This window comes from Phialemonium atrogriseum (assembly GCF_030411735.1).
Source record: "Phialemonium atrogriseum strain 8032-3 unplaced genomic scaffold QBC33scaffold_54, whole genome shotgun sequence".
Taxonomy (NCBI): Eukaryota; Fungi; Ascomycota; class Sordariomycetes; order Cephalothecales; family Cephalothecaceae; genus Phialemonium; species Phialemonium atrogriseum.
Window position 1 is genome coordinate 28,036 of NW_026848191.1, and position 17,151 is coordinate 45,186.

Genomic DNA, 17,151 nt, shown 5'->3' on the forward strand with positions numbered 1-17,151 from the left:
AATCTGATTGGTTAGATACCAGGCTGCTGATTATGTGGATATCCACGTGATGGCCCACCTCAAGATCAATGTAGTCAAGTCTACGGTACTTTTGCCAAGGAAGAGCTGCAGGGGTATGAAATGTCGGGTACTTGACGATTCCCCCGCGGGGATCCCTTACTTTCTTTCCTAACCTAGTACGTTCAATATATAGCCCAAATGAGGGTACGTTGTCCGCATTCACTGACGATAATATTCCCAGCATGAGATACCGGAGACACTATCGAGCATAACAGTGCTGTCATATTTCCTAGACTCTGATACGGCCACCGTTTTCTGCTCTTGTTAGGTATCAGTGAATCTCTAGCCTCACTACTGAGAACTCCAACCCTTTCGCAACTGACATTCAGGTGTACCCTCCATCGACATTGATAACCTGCTGATAGTTAGTAACAACAAATACACACACAAAGAAAAAAGAAGAGAAAAAGAAAGGGAAAAAGAGAAGCAGGACCCCTTACAGAAGCTGTGATATACCCCGCCTCCTCGCTCAATAGAAATCCGATGACCTTGCTGACCTCCTCAGGCTGCGCGATCCTCCTCAGCGCGGCCTTATGGACCAGCGCATCGTAGACTTCCTTTGCGTTGCCCAAGGAATGTGCCAACGGCGTATCAACGACTCCCCTGCCTCGCGGGTTAATCCGGGATGTCAATTCTCAAAGAGGAAAGGGGGGGGGGGGAGATAGCATACGGTGCTACCGCGTTAACTCGAATCCCTCGCGTACCCACTTCCTGCGCCGCGGACTTGGTCATGCCAATGACGCCCCACTTGGCCGTCCCGTAGGGAGCATTCCATGGGAAGCCATATAGGCCGGCAATGCTGGCGGCGTTGACGATGGAGCCGGGACCCTTCATGTGGCGCAGCTCGGCCCGGATGCTGTTCTTGACGCCGGTGAGGTTTGTGGCCAACATCATGTCCCAGTCCTCGTCCTCGACGACGTCCATGGCGAACCCCCTCCCGTGCAAGCCCTGGTTGCCCACGTACCCGGCCATGTTCGCGGCGCCGTCGAGCCGCCCGAAGTGGTCGGCCACGGCCTTGACGGCCGCGTCCATGGCCTTGCTGTCTTGTACGTTGCACGCTATCGAGAGTGCCTTGCCGCCCAGCTGCTCGATCTCGGCCAGGACATCGTCGGGCTTTCGTAGGTCGAGCAGGCCCACGTTGGCGCCCTGCTTGGCCAGAAACAGGGACGTGGTGCGGCCCATGCCCGAGGCGGCTCCGGTAATGACGAAGGTCTTGCCTTTTAGATCGCTGTACGACATGGTTGGACTGGACTGGACTGGACCGGACTGGATGGATTAATTGTCGATTGAAATGCCTGGAACCATACACACCGTCTCCTCCTTGTAACTTATAGAGATGATGGTGGGGCTTCCCATGTTCCAGATACCTACTATGCAATAATTGCCGTGCGCTTGCTCGGGAGGCTTCCGCTTCGGCACCTCCGCCTACAGCGTTCGGGGCCCCCCGGAGTTGTATCTCCGCCCGCACCATGTCATTCCCGCCGCAGCGACAAGTTCAGGCATCAGTACGTAATCGAAGAAGCGGAATCGGGCTTGAAATCCGGGGAATCGTCTTCTCCGCGATCCGCCAAGATGCGGAGGTCGCTATCCCGGGTCGTGCATGTTTTCAATGGGATAACAGTCAGCAGGCGACGCCGATGGACCTCTAGAAATCCTTTGATGAGTGTTAGAAGGGAAAGGAAGAAGAGAAAGAAGGAGAAGAAAAAAAGCAAAGGGAACCAGAAAGGCAGAAACTTGAAGGGCGACGATCAAAATGGGTCTTCTCTACACCTTGGTCATTCTGGGGCAACAATACTGGTTGCACATTCTTACCGTTGGACTCGTCCTTCGCCTCGCGCGCAACCGCTACAAACCCGTCCTCAGGGACATCCCCGGGCCGTTCCTGGCGTCGCTGTCTGACCTCTGGCTCTTTGTCCATTGTGTCCGCAGAAAGTCAAATCAAGACTACCTGTTGCATCGCAAATACAACTCACCCCTCCTACGCCTGGGGCCCAACACCGTGTCTGTCTCGGACCCAGAGGCGATTCGCATCATCTACGGATGGAAGCGTGTCTTTCCCAAGGTCTGTGGTGGCACTCGCTGCGAGAGAAAGGGCTCACCCTGCGCGCGTGCCATGGCTAACTAAATGATGCAATAGAGTCGGCTCTATATCAGCCAGTACCAGACCACCAAGACGGGCGAGGTCATCCACAATCTCTCTTCGGAGATAGACGAGGCGCAGCATGCACGACTTCGCCGTCCCGTCGCACACGCGTACGCGATGAGTACGCTAGTCGAGTTCGAACCCTTGGTGGATTCAACGTCCAAAGCGTTCATGGAGATCGTCAATGAACGCTTCGCCCAAACGGGCAAGATATGCCCCCTTGATCGATGGCTGCAGATGTACGCCTTTGATATCATGTCAGTCTCTTTCTTACCACAAAGCGCTGCCTCTTAGACCGGCTATTATTTGGTACTGACGCGGCTTTTTTCCCAGCGGCGAGATGACGTTCAGCAAACGACTGGGGTTTCTGGAATCGGGACATGATGTAGATGACATGATGCATCACACCGCACGGGCGATGGACTATATTGGCATGGTAAGCAGCGGTTCAGGGTGCGTCATTCCCGTGGTATTACCTGGTTAACGCAAATATACAGGTGGGCCAACTGCCTACCCTGGACGAATACCTTCGGATCAAGAACGCAGTCCTGCGCTGGCTTCGCCCGTCCGACAACATCACGCGGTGGACCGTCAGGCAGATCCGGTCGCACATCAAGAACGCCGACAACTCGTGCCCGGACTTCCTGACGCGCTTCCTGCAAGCCCGCGACAAGTACCCAGAGATCATGAACGAGGAGCAGATCGAGGAGTACGCCAACACCAACGTCAGCGCGGGCTCCGACACGACCGCCATAACCCTGCGCTCGCTCGTCTACGAGATTCTGACGCACCCGGACGCGCACGCCCGCTTCATGGGCGAGATCCGTGCCACGCTGCAGGCGCGTCCGAGGGACGAGCACTACGACGACCCGATCCGCTGGAACGAGGGCCTCAAGATGCCATTCTTCCAGGCCTGCATCAAGGAGTGCCTGCGCTACCACCCGGCGCTGGGTCAGCTAATCCCGCGCGACGTGCCGGCCGGTGGCGCCGAGATCGCGGGCAAGTTCCTGCCCGAGGGCACCGTGGTCGGGTGCAACGCGTGGACCGTGCACCGGGACAAGGCGCTGTACGGGGAGGATGCGGACGAGTGGGTGCCGGACCGGTGGCTGGGTCTGGACGAGGAGAAGGTCCGCCGCATGGAGAACTTGAACTTTGCCTTTGGGGGCGGCTCGAGGCTTTGCATCGGCAAGAACATTGCCATGCTGGAGATGACCAAGTTTGTCACGGAGCTTTTCCGTCGCTACGAGATCGAGTTGGTAGATCCGAAACGTTGGAGTTTGCGCCCTGGCTGGCTGGTCGTGCAAGAGGGGCTGGATGTGTACTTGAGGCCGAGGGACCCACAGAGCTTGCTCGAGGGGTAGATAGGTCTTGGTTACGGTGCTAGGCGAGTCGGGAATGGAAAGCTGAAATTGCGGCGGCGTGTGAGTGCAAGCACGGGTGAATACGATGGATCCGAAAAAGAAAGAAAAAAACAAGTCCAAAATATAAGCTATACACTTTGATTCTAGGCCTAACATATTCCTTCCCCATTAATCCATTTCTTTGTCACGGTAAGAGAGTCAAGACGGATGAGCGTGCTTAGTAGTATTGAGGGAAAACAGGGAATGATGTGTGGGAGGTTGTGCGAGGTTAACTGTACGAGATAATTTGAACAAACACCTTCGTCCAAATACACAAACAACCCACGTTAGAACAACGGCCTACCTGCGTATGCCGTGGTTGAACACGGTCAGCCGAAGGAGTTTCTAAATCATCGCTGTTGATTTCTACTTGCTGGATTCGTAGAGGCCACCTGCATTGCATCCAACCGAGGAAGAGAACACCATGTAATTACGAGCAGGTTAGAGGAACACATTTCCCATTCCTGGCAGGAGCTTCCAGTTCATCGTTGTGGATTTTTCGCTTGCTGGATTCGTAGGCCACCTCTGTTCGACCGAGGAAACCAGGGAACAGCATGTTCGAGCGGGGTCCGACGAACGCATAATTCCGAGCCACCTCGGCGGGCAGGGCTCCACAAATCAGTACACCACATCACGGCCTTATCAAGGCCAGGGCGGAGATGTATCACCGTGCGCGCCACCTTTACCGACGCTGCGACAAAAATAATTAGGATAACAAATAGCCTTTTTAAAGATAAAAAAAAGAAAACGGTCCTGTACTTGACTTGGTCTGCGTGCTTGGAAGGATTGACAGCTAAGCCATTCCATTATTACTTCCAGACAGAGAACTCGACAACCATGGCTATCGACAGCAACCCCAAGACAGACGGAGCCAATGGAGCAAACGGCGGAGCTGCCAATGGAGCAAACGGCGGAGCTGCCAATGGAGCAAACGGCGGAGCTGCCAATGGCTTCGCGTCCGAGAGGCCCAAGCCCATCGAGGCCACAGCGGCGTACGAAAAGCATCCTCTCGCATACGAACTCTCAAAGATTCCATTTCTATCTCCGCGCCGTCTGAAAGTCATTGTCGCCGGCGCTGGGGCCAGTGCTTTGTCGTTCGCACACGAGGTGCAGGCTGGTAGAATCAAGAACATCGACCTGCAGATCCTGGAAAAGAATAGTGGATTGGGTGGTACTTGGTTTGAGAACCGGTACCCGGGCTGCGCGTGCGACATTCCCGCCCACGCCTATTTGGTAATTAAATGAGAACCCAACACCCCCACCCCCCAACCCCAGTCCTCACAAGGTGCTGACTGTACTATAGTTTACATGGGCGCCCAACCCGAACTGGTCCGAGTACTATGTGACCGGCCCCGAGATCCTGCAGTACATGGAAGACGTCGCAGACAACTACAATCTGAGGCAGTATATCACGACATGTCGCAAAGTGGTGGGTGCCCGTTGGATCGACGAGAAGCAGAAATGGCAAGTCATCAGCAAGAACACGGACGGCCGCAGGAATGCCGTGTCCTCCTGGGGCATCACCGATGGGGAAGTTGGAGATGATATCGTCGAAGAATGCGACATCTTCATCAACGCCAGCGGCTTTTTCAACCACTGGAGATGGCCCGACACCCCCGGAAGGGAGAAATTCAAGGGAATCATGGCACACAGCGCCAACTATGATCCTGGATTGGACCTGCGGGGCAAACGGGTCGCCGTGATTGGCAACGGCAGCAGTGGTATCCAGGTGACTGCTGCGGTGCAGAAAGTGGCCAAGACCATGTCTGTCTACATGCGCCATCCTACCTGGATTACCGCCAGCCTGGGCTCCAAGTTTGTCCCCGATGGGAACAACATCAAGTTCACCGAAGAGCAGAGAGCCCACTGGGCAAAGCATTCAGACGAATATCTGGAATATCGCAAAGCTGTCGAGAACGAACTAAACAGCGGGTTCCCGTTCTTTATCCAGGAGACGAAAGCCCAACAAGACGCCTTGGATTTCACCGTCAAAGACATGCGTCAACGGCTCTCGCCGAAACCTGAACTGGCAGATAAGCTTGTACCGGGTTACCCTATCGGATGTCGGAGGCCCACGCCCGGCACCGGTTACTTGGAGGCTCTCTGCGCAGACAACTGCGAGATCGTCTGGGGCGAGTTGGACAGCTTCACCGAAAAGGGTATCAGATCTGCAGACGGTTCTGAACGGGAATTCGACGTCATCATCTGTGCCACGGGCTTCGACATGTCATTCACTCCTCGGTGGCCCATCATTGGCAAGAACGGCGTCGACCTGCAGAAGAAGTGGAAGGAAGATCCAGCCTGTTATCTCTCGGCGATTGCAAACGACATGCCCAATTATTTCCTATACCTGGGGCCCGGTAGCCCTGTCGGGCATGGCAGTCTGCTCCCGTCTATCGAGCGAGTCACTCTTTACGTCTGCGACCTGATCAACAAGCTCCAAACGCAGAACTACAGCTCTTTCCTGCTGAAGCCCGGAAAAGCCAAGGCATGGCAGGCGCACATGTTCGCATGGCTGGAGAAAACTGTGTGGGGCTGCGACTGCCAGAGCTCCTTCAAGAACGGGACAGTCAACGGGCCGTTGCATGCCTTCCACCCGGGCTCGCGGCTGCATTACTTTGAGTTGTTGAGGCTTCACAGGTATGAGGATTTCGAATGGACGAGTCGTTGTCCAGAGCCCGAGTTGGACTTTGCGTGGCTGGCCAGCGGGTTTATGAAGGAGGAGTTGCATCACGAGGGCGAAGATACAGCGTAAGCTTACCCTCCATATTGTGCTGCTGCTATTACCTACCGGAGACTAATTATTTCATCACAGGTGGTATATGAACCACCCCCACGAGGTCCTCACGTCCTTCGTCCCACCTCGGCTTCAAGGAATTTCTGCCCAAACAATCCCAGACCCGACTCAGAAGTAACCATCGATATTGGACACCAAACCATGCAATTACAGCAACACATGAGAGAGAGGTCGGGATACTTAACGGTACTGTACTTTCAATAATGGAGGTGTGAAAACAATTTGGGCATTCTGTAGTAGGTAGGAGGAATATGGTAGAAATACAATATCAAGAATGGTAACAATAACTAGCCGAGCCGCAAGTGTGTTGAAAGGAACGGGCAGTGGCGTTCTGTTCTCTCTCTCTCTACCCCCGCATGTGGTCAAGTGTGTGTAGTCTTTCTTCTGCATGTGAGACTGCACAGATAGAGAAAGGAGAAGGGACACACAATCTTTCCCCTTTTCAGTACAGATAACATGATCATCAAGCTGGTGCTGAGGACAGCGGGAACCGAGTAGCTGCCAAAGGCATCAATGGTAATTAGTAGTCAGTAATTACGCCGCACGTATACAAGGAACAAAACAATCACCTAAAGATGAGGGGGGAAATATAAAAAGGGAGAACAGAAAGAATGGCTAGTAAGGAGGAAGACGGTTTGGTTCAATGAAAGATATAACAACTAATTACCTGGTCGACAATTTATAAGACACGCTTGTTTCTGCATAGAAACGCTTGAAATATCTTCGATCTAGTGCACTTCCTATACGAAACGTAGCTAAGTACATCCAGGTTGCTGCAAGTAATATGCGAGATCTCCACCGCTCTCCTCTCTTTCGGTTTTTCCTGCTCCTAAAAATTGGAACCGATTGCCTGTCAAGTATTCGATATCATAATCCTCCCATCGGGGAGTCGACATTAGTTCAAGGAACTGTATCGACGATCCACACCATGGACCCCACACTTTCCCGTCCACCTTTCCATTTTTGTACCTGACCGTCTCGGTCGTCAGTTCTGTCCGTCATATATAGGAAGACATGGGAAAACGTAAGGTGCCCAACGTACCATGATCGACACCCCGAAGTCCATACGAGGTCTTTCATGAGGGCGTCTTTGTGTTCCTGGAAATCATCCACGGCTTCCGGTTTCGGTGTCAGGCCTTTGATGCCCTCTCGCTGGATCTTCTGCGCAGCGGCCAAAGCGTACGAAATGCATTGCTCCAGGCAAGGAACAAGGGCACCATTCGCAAGAGGAAAGTTGGGGCCGCTCGCAACTATTTGTATCGAACCAGAAAGGGTTAGTTAGCTCATCTGTTTTCCTCATATCTGGAACCGATCCAACATGGAAGTAACATACGGAAGTAGTTCGGAAATCCACTAGCGGTCACAGACAGATACGACCGAGGTTCGTCTTTCCACACGTCGCCCAAGTCTTTGCCCTGTTGACCGATGACTGGAAAGGCCGGACAGAAGGACGTATCGAATCCGGTGGCGCAGATGATTGAGTCTAGGGTAAAGATGGTGCCATCTTGCATTTGGATTCCTTCCGGAACGATCTTCAAGATCTGGTCAGTCCTGACCTCGACGTTATCCGCAGAGAGTGCCTCAAGGTAACCGTGACCAGGCGTGATCCTGAATGGAATGGTCAGCCACTGTATAATTACCTCGGGCCGGGTATGAATGATGCCGAACATCTGAAAACGTCATGTCTTACCTGCGGCATCCAAGAGCAAAGTCAGGAATCAGCTTCTCCGCCAGCCCGGGCTTCGTCAGACGCGCCTCCATCTGCTCCCTGTTCGTCGTAAACGCCTCCCTCTGAGCTTCGGAATCCTTGTACTGCATGTCGAAGAACTGGTTCATGGTTCCCTCTATCTTCTTGCGATATTGCAGGAACTCCTCCGGATTCTTCTCCCAGGCAGCCTTTTGCTCCTCAGAGAACTTCTCATCCCTACTGGCCGCTGCCACTTGCGCCGCAAACTCGGGAGTGATCCAAGTTTTGGAACGGTTGAAAGATATCAGAGATTTGGCGACTGCTCTTTGGTCAGGACAAGGAAGGGGACATTCAGGGGGGGGAGGAGGGACCAACTCGGTTGTATCTTCGGCACAATCTGAATAGCAGAGGAACCGCACCCTATGACTGCGACGGTCTTGCCTTGGAAGGAATACGAATCATCCCACCTGGCCGAGTGTGCCAAGTGCCCTTTGAAAGATTGCAGCCCGGGAATCTCTGGCCACTTCCATTTGCTGGTAAAAAAAAACATTAGCCATGCTGTCATTGTCATTGGCCACGCAGGGCGACCGTCGACCTTGGAAAAATCGTACTTCAAGAACCCACAGGCGTTTATGAAGACTTCTGCCTTGTCGACGAACGTTTTCCCCGTCTTGAGGTCTTCAACTTCGATTTCCCATTGTCCAGCCTTTCCATTCCACGTGGCACCGATCACGCGGTGCTCCAGCTGCACGAAATCAAAGACACCGTATGCCTTTGCTCGGCCTTTGAAGTAGTCGAAGAGTTCCTCAGCGCCGACATAAGCCTTCGACCAGCGCGGATTGCCCTCCCACGAGAACGTGTACGCGTGTGCCGGTACATCGCAAGAGCAGCTTCATTGAATCAGCAAATCGCGCCTTCAAACTGTCCCAACACTGCCAGATATTGTTTTTGCCTTACCCTGGATACCGATTCTCGAGCCACGTTCCCCCGACATCCGCATTCTTTTCGTATATCTGTAACTCGGTCGGCTGCCCGTTGAACCTTTCCTTGAAGAGCTTGACGGCGGCAATTCCGGACAGCCCGGCGCCAGCGACGATGATGCGAATCGGCCTTGGCTTGGCAAGCGGTTGGTGCGAGTAGCGATACTGGGAGCCAGCGCCATCGGTGCCGTTGACACCGTTGACGCCGTTCACTCCGACCGTGTCGTGGACTTTCTCGTTCGTCATTTTGCGTTATCGGGGGGAGGGGGGGGGAGGCGAGCTCGAGTGAGGACGCATAATGCGACAAGCAAGCCATGTACCTTATTAGCAGATATAATGTTGGGCCCCTTCCCCGGATTTTGCCCTCAGCCAGCCGCGCTCCATCGTGGCCATGCTTTTCCGTCAAACGATCGTTGGGGAGTGGTTAGTGGACTGAGGGGGTGGGCCCGGAATTAGGGGGTAGCACTGCCGAGGTGCCGAAAAGGCAAACCTGACCAGGTAACTCACTCTCGATCAGCAGGTGCCTCGATCCACATGTCGTACGACCCCTCCACTGACATAGATCAGACTCGAAATTTATGTCAGGCATTTCGGGGATGGTCCTTCTTCCACAGCAACCGAGGCCCCGGAGCACGGGCGGACGGACCTGCCTGCAGGCCGCGATCCCGTGCTTGCGCCTTTGCGCTTCCGGTTCGGACAGCCAGCTGCTGCTCTCGCAGGAGAAGATGGAGGTGTAAGGAAATAGGTACCCAAGGCATCGCGATGCGATGCTGGCTCAGGGAGTCCCTTGGTGTTGGAGGAGTCCAGACCGGAACGATGTTGTTCTGGTACTGTTCTAGGCAGGAGCCCTCGGCGACCGAGCGGAAAGCAGGCAGAAACTGTGAGAGATTAAACCACTGAGACCGAAAAAAGGGTGTTTACTTTTAGGTTGTATGTCTCGTGAATGCTACATTCTTGGGTAGCAAACATTTGATAATGACGCCAAGCTAATATCCGTGACCACGTGGTTTAATTGCGAAGAGAAAAGGTTAAATTTGTGCTTGTAGATATGTAATTACAAGGCACTGGGTATGCAAGCCGTATGCGTACAGTCTGGGCTAATTATTATTCATCTTCCATACAAGAACCTATGCTCATTGCCGTGCCCTAGCTCAGCCGCTATTGACGCCGGAAAATTGACCTCGAAACCATCTCCAGTATTCGTGACACAGCCTGGCGTGCGGCCACCCACTGGGCGGGAAAGAACCTCGACCACCCAACAACCGCAATATAGGCCGCGGCAATGAGATACACGCCCTTGTGCAGTCTGAGCCATCGTCTCAGTGTTTTAAGCGGCCAAAGAGGGGATCCGTCGACCAAACAGAAGTCCTTGAAGTTGGGGAAGTATGACTGCATCCAGAACGTTGATGCATAACCAGGCCACGAAGCTACGTTGCGTCCGAATTTGTTGAGGTACCAATTCGTGCATCCAGCGGAGAAAACAGAACCCTTCAGCTCGTTCTGGATCGAATTGACCCATTGGTCCTCAGAGGACAACTTGACCTCGACAATCTTGGCGCGTCCGTCAAGTACTGGGGCAAGGAGTGTCTTTGCAACATATTCGATCTGGACTTCGCATGAGAACAAGGCAGAGTTGTGGGCCGGAAACGTGTTCGGCCCAAAGCTGGAAACTTCCGTTAGTAACTCAACTCAGACACAGGCAGCAAGCGGCTGGCTTCTTACAGGATACCAAAATTGGGGAAATTATGGACGAAAGTGCCCATGTAGGCCTGAGCTCCGCGGCCGTCATCCCACTGGTCGTGGAGGCGCTTTCCGCTTGCTCCAACGACCTCCATTGGTGCTAGGAACTGTGCGACCTGGAAGCCAGTGGCCAGCACGATGAGGTCGAAGTCGGTCTTCACTCCATCCTCGCTGATGATACCAGTCTCGTCGAATTCTTGGATTCCCAATGGCACAAGGTCGACGGTTGGGCGGTGCAGCGATTGCAAGTAGTCTGGGTCGAAGATACGACGTTTGCAGCCCTGGAAATTGTCAGCTTACGAATCCCGATTCAGCGAAGCGACTACTGCTCACAAGAGGAAAGTCAGGGACAATAAACTCATGGTATTTGTCAGGAGTCCGAGAATATATGTATCGCTTTGCGTTGCTTTCCACCTTCTCTCTCTTGACGGCTGCGTCATCTCCTGGCATGTAGGTCGTGACCAGGTTGTCATTCTCGAGGAAGAGCTGGAGGCGAAGATACCGCTGCCAAAGAGGAATGTACTTGAAGCACCATTTCTCGAAGCCCGTGAATGCGCGGTTTGGCCGTTCGTGATACCACTGAGCGCTCCTTGCGTACTGCTTGACGTAGCCTGCCCTTCCGGCAATAGCAGGGACGACTTGTGCTGCGCTGCAGCCGTTGCCGATGACCGCAACACGCTTGCCAGTGTAATCATAGCTGTGATCCCATTTTGCCGTATGGAACATGGCGCCTTTGAACTTGTCCATGCCTGGAAACTTGACGTCTCGCGGGAGAGAGATGCCCCCAACGGCAGATATGAAGATGGCGGCATGTCGCGTGTACTCCTTGCCGCTAGTAAGGTCGCGGAATCGGACTTCCCAATATCCAGCGCTCTTGTTCCAAGAAGCGCCGGTACATTCCACTTTGAAATGCATGTGTTTCCTCAGGTCGAATTTGTCGACGGTTGAATTCATATCTAGATATGTCAGGTCCATGCTCTGTTCGGCGACCACGAGTTTTGCGCACATACAATCGAGGATTTCTGGTTGATCACACAGCTCTTTCGACCAGTCGGGATTCAGGTTGAAGCTGAACGAGTACAGGTGGGTCGGCACGTCGCAGCCACTGCATTGTGTGAATTAGCAAAGCCCAGTCGTTACTGGGGTGCAGGCGTGAAACCTACCAGCCAGGGTACGTGTTGGTCAGCCACGTTCCTCCAACACCCGGTAGCTTCTCGTAGACAAGGAAATCGTCGCATCCCAGCTTATACTTCAGCGTGTGGGCCATGGCAATGCCAGAGGGTCCCGCGCCCACGATGATCACATTCGGGGTTTGCTGATACGTCGACATGGCAATGGTAGAGAGACCAGCTCACTGGTGCTGACGGATTGGTCCCTGAATGCCGTGCGACTTGGCTATAGGATATTTAAAGCTATAGGAGAAGTCCTGCATTTGAAAAAGCTGGAGTGGACTCGGCCCGGGTCCGCGTGGGGTTAGGGGGATGGAGGGGGGAGCAGCCGACATGCCAAGTCTTGGCGTTCCCCGCACCCCGGCTCCCACTCCCAGTCTCGGAGATGACAATTCCGAGGACAGAGCTATCATTGCCGAGTACAAACCTCATGGTACCGGATTTCCGAAGTACGTATGGGCATGGTGCGACGATGGATGGCTGGAACCTCCCCCCTTGCAAGGCAGCTGCAGCCCCGTGGTGTGCTGGATGCTGTCTGTCAGGGGAACTTCCTGCGGACTACTTCGGGACGAGGCACTCAGTCAGCGCTAGTCCAGAAGAGGGGACTTTAATCGGCGCCACACCTCCTATCGCTCTCACCAAAACTCTACTCTTCCAGGGTCTCCATGCGTGGTACTTTTCGTTACTGGATTTCTCATCGATAGACGGCTGGCCTTGACGCTGTTCGATAATTACTCCCTGATTTTGCGGATCGATCCTCTGTGCGATTTTATGCTAGACGAAACAACACGATGCCAACCAAACCGCCGTCACGGGTCGATATTCCGGAGGTGGATATCTGGGGTCTGATGTTTGAGTCGGGCCATCATCACATGCCAGATGATCATGGTAAGCCACCCCCCCGACGTGCAATTGCTTTACAAGTCTTGTTCCCTGTGCTGAGTTTAATAATACTCGCAGTCCAATACATCTCTGCCGAGAGCGGACGGAGCTATACGATTGGCCAAGTCAGACATACAGCAATACGGTTCGGTCAATGCCTGAGGGCAAAGTGGTCCTGGAAGCAGGGAGACATCCTTGCTTTCTTCACTCCGAATTGCATTGACTTCCCATCCCTCGCTTGGGGATGTCACTGGGCCGGAGGCATCATCTCCCCGGCAAACCCGTCGTACACGCCTGACGAGTTGGCTTATCAGCTGAAGGACTGCGGAGCCAAGGCAATTGTGACGCAGAATGCATACCTGGACACGGTTGTCCAAGCTGGAGAGCAGGTCGGATTCGACCTCAGCAAAATCATCCTCATTGGTGACCAGCAGAGTCCGCAGTCGCAAGCCATCACGCTGTCTTCGTTTCTCAAAGGGGACATTTCCACCAGCGGCCAGAGGACAAAGGTCAATCCCCGATCCGACCTTGCTTTCCTGGTGTATTCTTCTGGAACGACCGGGCTGCCAAAGGGGGTTATGCTAACTCATTCCAACGTGGTCTCCAACATATGTATGCTGAATGCGGTGGAGGGATGCAATCTCAAGTCCCCAAATGATACAGTGCTCGCTGTTCTTCCATTCTATCACATCTACGGTGAGTTCTTCCCCTTGCATGTCAACAACAGTTTACTCACTCACAGTTGGTGGTGACAGGCCTCACAACTCTCTTACACCTTTGCACGTATCTGCGCCTTACCATGGTGATCATGGCCAGCTTCGGCATGGAGCCCTTCTGTCAACTTGTGCAAAAGTACCGCATCACTTATACTTACCTCGCACCCCCCGTTGTCCTCCATCTCGCGAAGCATCCCGTGGTCGGAAAATACGATGTCTCCTCCCTCCGCATGATTACCTCAGGGGGGGCACCGTTGACAAGAGATTTGATTGAGGCTGTATACGAACGACTGAAGATTCCCACTAAACAGGCCTATGGGCTTTCTGAGACTAGCCCTGTTACTCACATACAGGTAAGAAGAGATGAGGATGTGGTTATTGTTTTCTTTTTTTTTTCTTCTTTTCTTCTTTTTTTCTTTTTTTTTTTTTTCCAGAGATGAAGCTAAGAGATATTCATGTTCCAGTCCTGGGATACTTGGCGCACTGCCATAGGCTCTGTAGGCGCAGCACTTCCAAATCTGACCACGAAATACATTTCGCTGGAGGGACATGAACTCCCCAAAGGAGAGGCGGGAGAGCTGTGCATAAAAGGCCCCACCGTCTTCAAAGGATATCTCAACAAGCCGGATGCCACGGCCAAGACGATGACGTCGGACGGATTCTTCGCAACTGGAGACATCGGCTACGAAGACGCCGAGGGGAACCTGTACATCACGGATCGCATCAAGGAGTTGATCAAGTACAAAGGCTTCCAGGTTGCCCCGGCGGAACTGGAAGGTCTGCTAGTTGCACACCCGCAAGTCAAGGACGTGGCAGTCATTGGGGTGTACCACGAGGCCATGGCCACGGAAATACCAAAGGCGTATGTGGTGACGGTGGAAAACGCCCAGCAGGACAGGGCTCTTGCTCAGACGCTTGTGCATTGGCTGGACGCCCGCGTGGCTCCGCATAAACGCCTTCGTGGTGGGATTGAGTTCACCGAGGAGATCCCTAGAAGTGCGGCAGGGAAGATCCTACGTCGGCTGCTGAGGCATCGGGCTAAAGAACCAGCGCGTAGCTTATTGTAGTTCCTTACCTATACATTGCTTGGTTAATTACATGGAGCCATGGAGATTGAGATTGATGGGCAATGCATGTGTTAGAATTCCGAGCTTCTTGGGAGTGAGTACCCCTGCGACTTCCAAGCCATCTTTCCATTCATCCGGAGCTCAGCCCAAGCAGTATGGACTGCGGTTTTCCAAGCCAAGCCCTCGGACTTTTGCGGAGCTTAGTTGTGGCGCAGGCACAGTAGTAGCGAGGTCTACGAGTGATCCCACCTTATGGTTCTAGGCCCCCCTGCCAAGCGGCTATCAGCTCAGCTCGGAACACTAACTCCAGCTAACCAAACCCGCGGGATTGTGGAGTTGTGGAGCATCTTACCATTGTCTGGGGTGCGGGGTAATTACTTTCTGGGGTATTAAGGGGTATGTACCTTGGGCAGGGTTTAATTAGGTACCTTTTCCAATAATGTATAAGTAAGCATGGCTAAGACAAAGTGAATGCATAGAAACATGCTTGTGTCACATTTCATATTCCATCAGCAGCAATACCAACTAGTCAAAGACGACGACTCAACATGGATGCTCAAGGAGCGAATACGTCCTCCGGCGAGTTCGAAAAGAAGCAACTCCAACTCAACATGGATCGCCAAGTGACGAATACGACCTCTGGCGGGCTCGAAAAGAAGCGCCACTTCAAGGCCTATACAGTCTTCATATGCATTTGTATGAGCTTCGGCTCTGTTGCCATGGGCATGGCCGGCTCGGTCATCAGCACGACACTCGGCCAGCCATCCTTTATCAAGAAAATGGGCCTCGACGGTCCGCATGCGGAAGCCATCTCGGGCGCTATGAACAGTCTCTATTACACCGGCGGCGTCGCGGGCGCCATCTGCCATGGCTGGGTAGCTAATCGATATGGCCGCAAGTTTTCCATTGCCATGGGGTCGGCAATCCTCGTCATTTCTCAAGCGCTCCTGTGTGGATCCGTCAATGCGGCCATGTTCATCGTGTTCCGATTCTTCTCCGGCTGGGGGTAAATTAATGATTAATCAACCCGTCCTCTTTAGCCCATGTATAGCTAACCCAGCTCCCTCCAGCTCCTTCCAAAATGTCTGTGGCATCCCGCTCTGGATCACCGAGATCGCCCCTCCTCGGAACCGCGGTATGCTCGCTGATATCCACGCCATTTCTATCAACGTTGGTTACACAATCATCGGCTTTATCGGCGTCGGATTCTATTTCTACCAGTCGGAAAACGCATGGCGTGCACCGCTTGGCCTGACGATACTGCCACCTCTGCTGCTGCTCTGCATCATCTACTGGTTGCCCGAGTCTCCGCGTTATCTCATTTCGAAAGACCGACATGAAGAGGCATGGGCAATCATCCACCGCCTACATTCCGACCCGAACGATCCCGCCGATGAGTTTGCAAAGCGCGAGTACTATCAGATGTTCAAACAGATCCGCTTTGACTGGACCCTGAAGACCAGTTACTGGGAGATTTTCAAGCGGCCTTCTTACAGAAAGCGTGCTTACATGTCAATGATATTGGCTTTCTGTATCATGAGCTCCGGATTGATTACGATTCAGAGTAATTCCCACCCTTCGAATATTGTATGCGTCCGTCTTCTAATGCATTAAATACAGATTACGGCGTTAGTCTGTACGCTGGTCTGGGCTACACTGGCGTGGACTCTCTGCTACTTCAGGCTGGTTATACTGCCTGCTCGCTTACCACGAGTGCGATAGCCATGATCTACGTCGACCGTGTCAAGCGAAACTGGCTCATGGCTACGGGCTTTGCTGCTTGCACGGTGTCATTGATCATCTATACCGCCCTCGTGAAGAACTTCCTCGGCACAGACAACAAGGCCGGCCAATCCGCCGCCGTGGCCATGCTCTTCCTGTTCGTCAGCTCCTTCGAGCTCACGCTGGAGGGGCCCGAGTTCTTCTACCAGGCGGAGATCTGGCCGAGCCATCTGCGCGCCCAAGGCTTCACCATCTTCATGGTCGTCTACAACGGCATCAACATCTGCTGGCTTCAGGCCGCACCCACCGCGTTCGCGAACATTGGTTGGCACTACTACATCCTGTTTATCATCTTCGCTTTCACGGGTGCCGTCACCGTGGCGCTGTGGTTTCCCGACACGCTGCACAAGCCCTTGGAGGAAATTGCGGCCATGTTTGGAGACCACGATCTGGTGGTCGTCTATCAGAAGGATATAAACACTGCTCACATTCCCCTTGCCACCATTGAGGAGGTTATTCCAGGCATGGGCTCTAAGCGTGTTGTGCCAGAGGCGGAGAAAGAGGCTGCAACGGGGGATGAAGTGGAAGGCGTCTCTGCTGTGTGATACTATGATGTGAGGAAGATCACATCGTTCTCAAGACTCTAGAAGAAAGAGTCTGGCCGTTCGCTTGGAGGAGACTGTTCAGCTGGAACTTCGATTCAAGCGCTTATACTGTTTCCCATTGTTGTCGACTGCGTGGGTTAATACATTCCCCATTTCCTATTTCCTCTTCAAACTGATTCTCTC

At 53.3% G+C, this 17,151-nt stretch overlaps 7 protein-coding genes across 7 annotated transcripts; 4 read left to right on the forward strand and 3 right to left on the reverse strand.

Annotated features, from left to right (window-relative positions):
- Positions 1-385: 385 nt before the first annotated feature.
- Positions 386-1,299, reverse strand: QBC33DRAFT_462668 (uncharacterized protein; the record flags this gene model as incomplete). Its single annotated transcript, XM_060425082.1, has 3 exons — positions 386-415; positions 501-663; positions 731-1,299. 3 exons carry the CDS (start codon positions 1,297-1,299, stop codon positions 386-388), a joined length of 762 nt encoding a protein of 253 aa, XP_060278014.1.
- Positions 1,300-1,813: 514 nt separating this feature from the next.
- On the forward strand, positions 1,814-3,564 carry QBC33DRAFT_462669 (cytochrome P450; the record flags this gene model as incomplete). The annotated part of the gene is made up of 4 exons (XM_060425083.1): positions 1,814-2,122; positions 2,198-2,460; positions 2,537-2,639; positions 2,701-3,564. 4 exons carry the CDS (start codon positions 1,814-1,816, stop codon positions 3,562-3,564), a joined length of 1,539 nt encoding a protein of 512 aa, XP_060278015.1.
- An 876-nt stretch (positions 3,565-4,440) lies between these two features.
- Positions 4,441-6,518, forward strand: QBC33DRAFT_462658 (uncharacterized protein; the record flags this gene model as incomplete). The annotated part of the gene is made up of 3 exons (XM_060425081.1): positions 4,441-4,836; positions 4,907-6,354; positions 6,419-6,518. 3 exons carry the CDS (start codon positions 4,441-4,443, stop codon positions 6,516-6,518), a joined length of 1,944 nt encoding a protein of 647 aa, XP_060278016.1.
- Positions 6,519-7,155: 637 nt separating this feature from the next.
- On the reverse strand, positions 7,156-9,313 carry QBC33DRAFT_582134 (uncharacterized protein; the record flags this gene model as incomplete). Its single annotated transcript, XM_060431318.1, has 7 exons — positions 7,156-7,369; positions 7,443-7,650; positions 7,734-8,008; positions 8,091-8,406; positions 8,463-8,620; positions 8,699-8,977; positions 9,045-9,313. The coding sequence occupies 7 exons, from the start codon at positions 9,311-9,313 to the stop codon at positions 7,156-7,158; spliced, it is 1,719 nt and encodes a 572-aa protein (XP_060278017.1).
- A 912-nt stretch (positions 9,314-10,225) lies between these two features.
- On the reverse strand, positions 10,226-12,137 carry QBC33DRAFT_462644 (uncharacterized protein; the record flags this gene model as incomplete). The annotated part of the gene is made up of 5 exons (XM_060425079.1): positions 10,226-10,730; positions 10,790-11,088; positions 11,141-11,763; positions 11,818-11,912; positions 11,971-12,137. The coding sequence occupies 5 exons, from the start codon at positions 12,135-12,137 to the stop codon at positions 10,226-10,228; spliced, it is 1,689 nt and encodes a 562-aa protein (XP_060278018.1).
- A 630-nt stretch (positions 12,138-12,767) lies between these two features.
- On the forward strand, positions 12,768-14,641 carry QBC33DRAFT_582136 (4-coumarate-CoA ligase; the record flags this gene model as incomplete). The annotated part of the gene is made up of 4 exons (XM_060431319.1): positions 12,768-12,864; positions 12,937-13,554; positions 13,614-13,927; positions 14,039-14,641. 4 exons carry the CDS (start codon positions 12,768-12,770, stop codon positions 14,639-14,641), a joined length of 1,632 nt encoding a protein of 543 aa, XP_060278019.1.
- Positions 14,642-15,252: 611 nt separating this feature from the next.
- On the forward strand, positions 15,253-16,968 carry QBC33DRAFT_462645 (general substrate transporter; the record flags this gene model as incomplete). The annotated part of the gene is made up of 3 exons (XM_060425080.1): positions 15,253-15,647; positions 15,712-16,205; positions 16,262-16,968. 3 exons carry the CDS (start codon positions 15,253-15,255, stop codon positions 16,966-16,968), a joined length of 1,596 nt encoding a protein of 531 aa, XP_060278020.1.
- Positions 16,969-17,151: the final 183 nt, after the last annotated feature.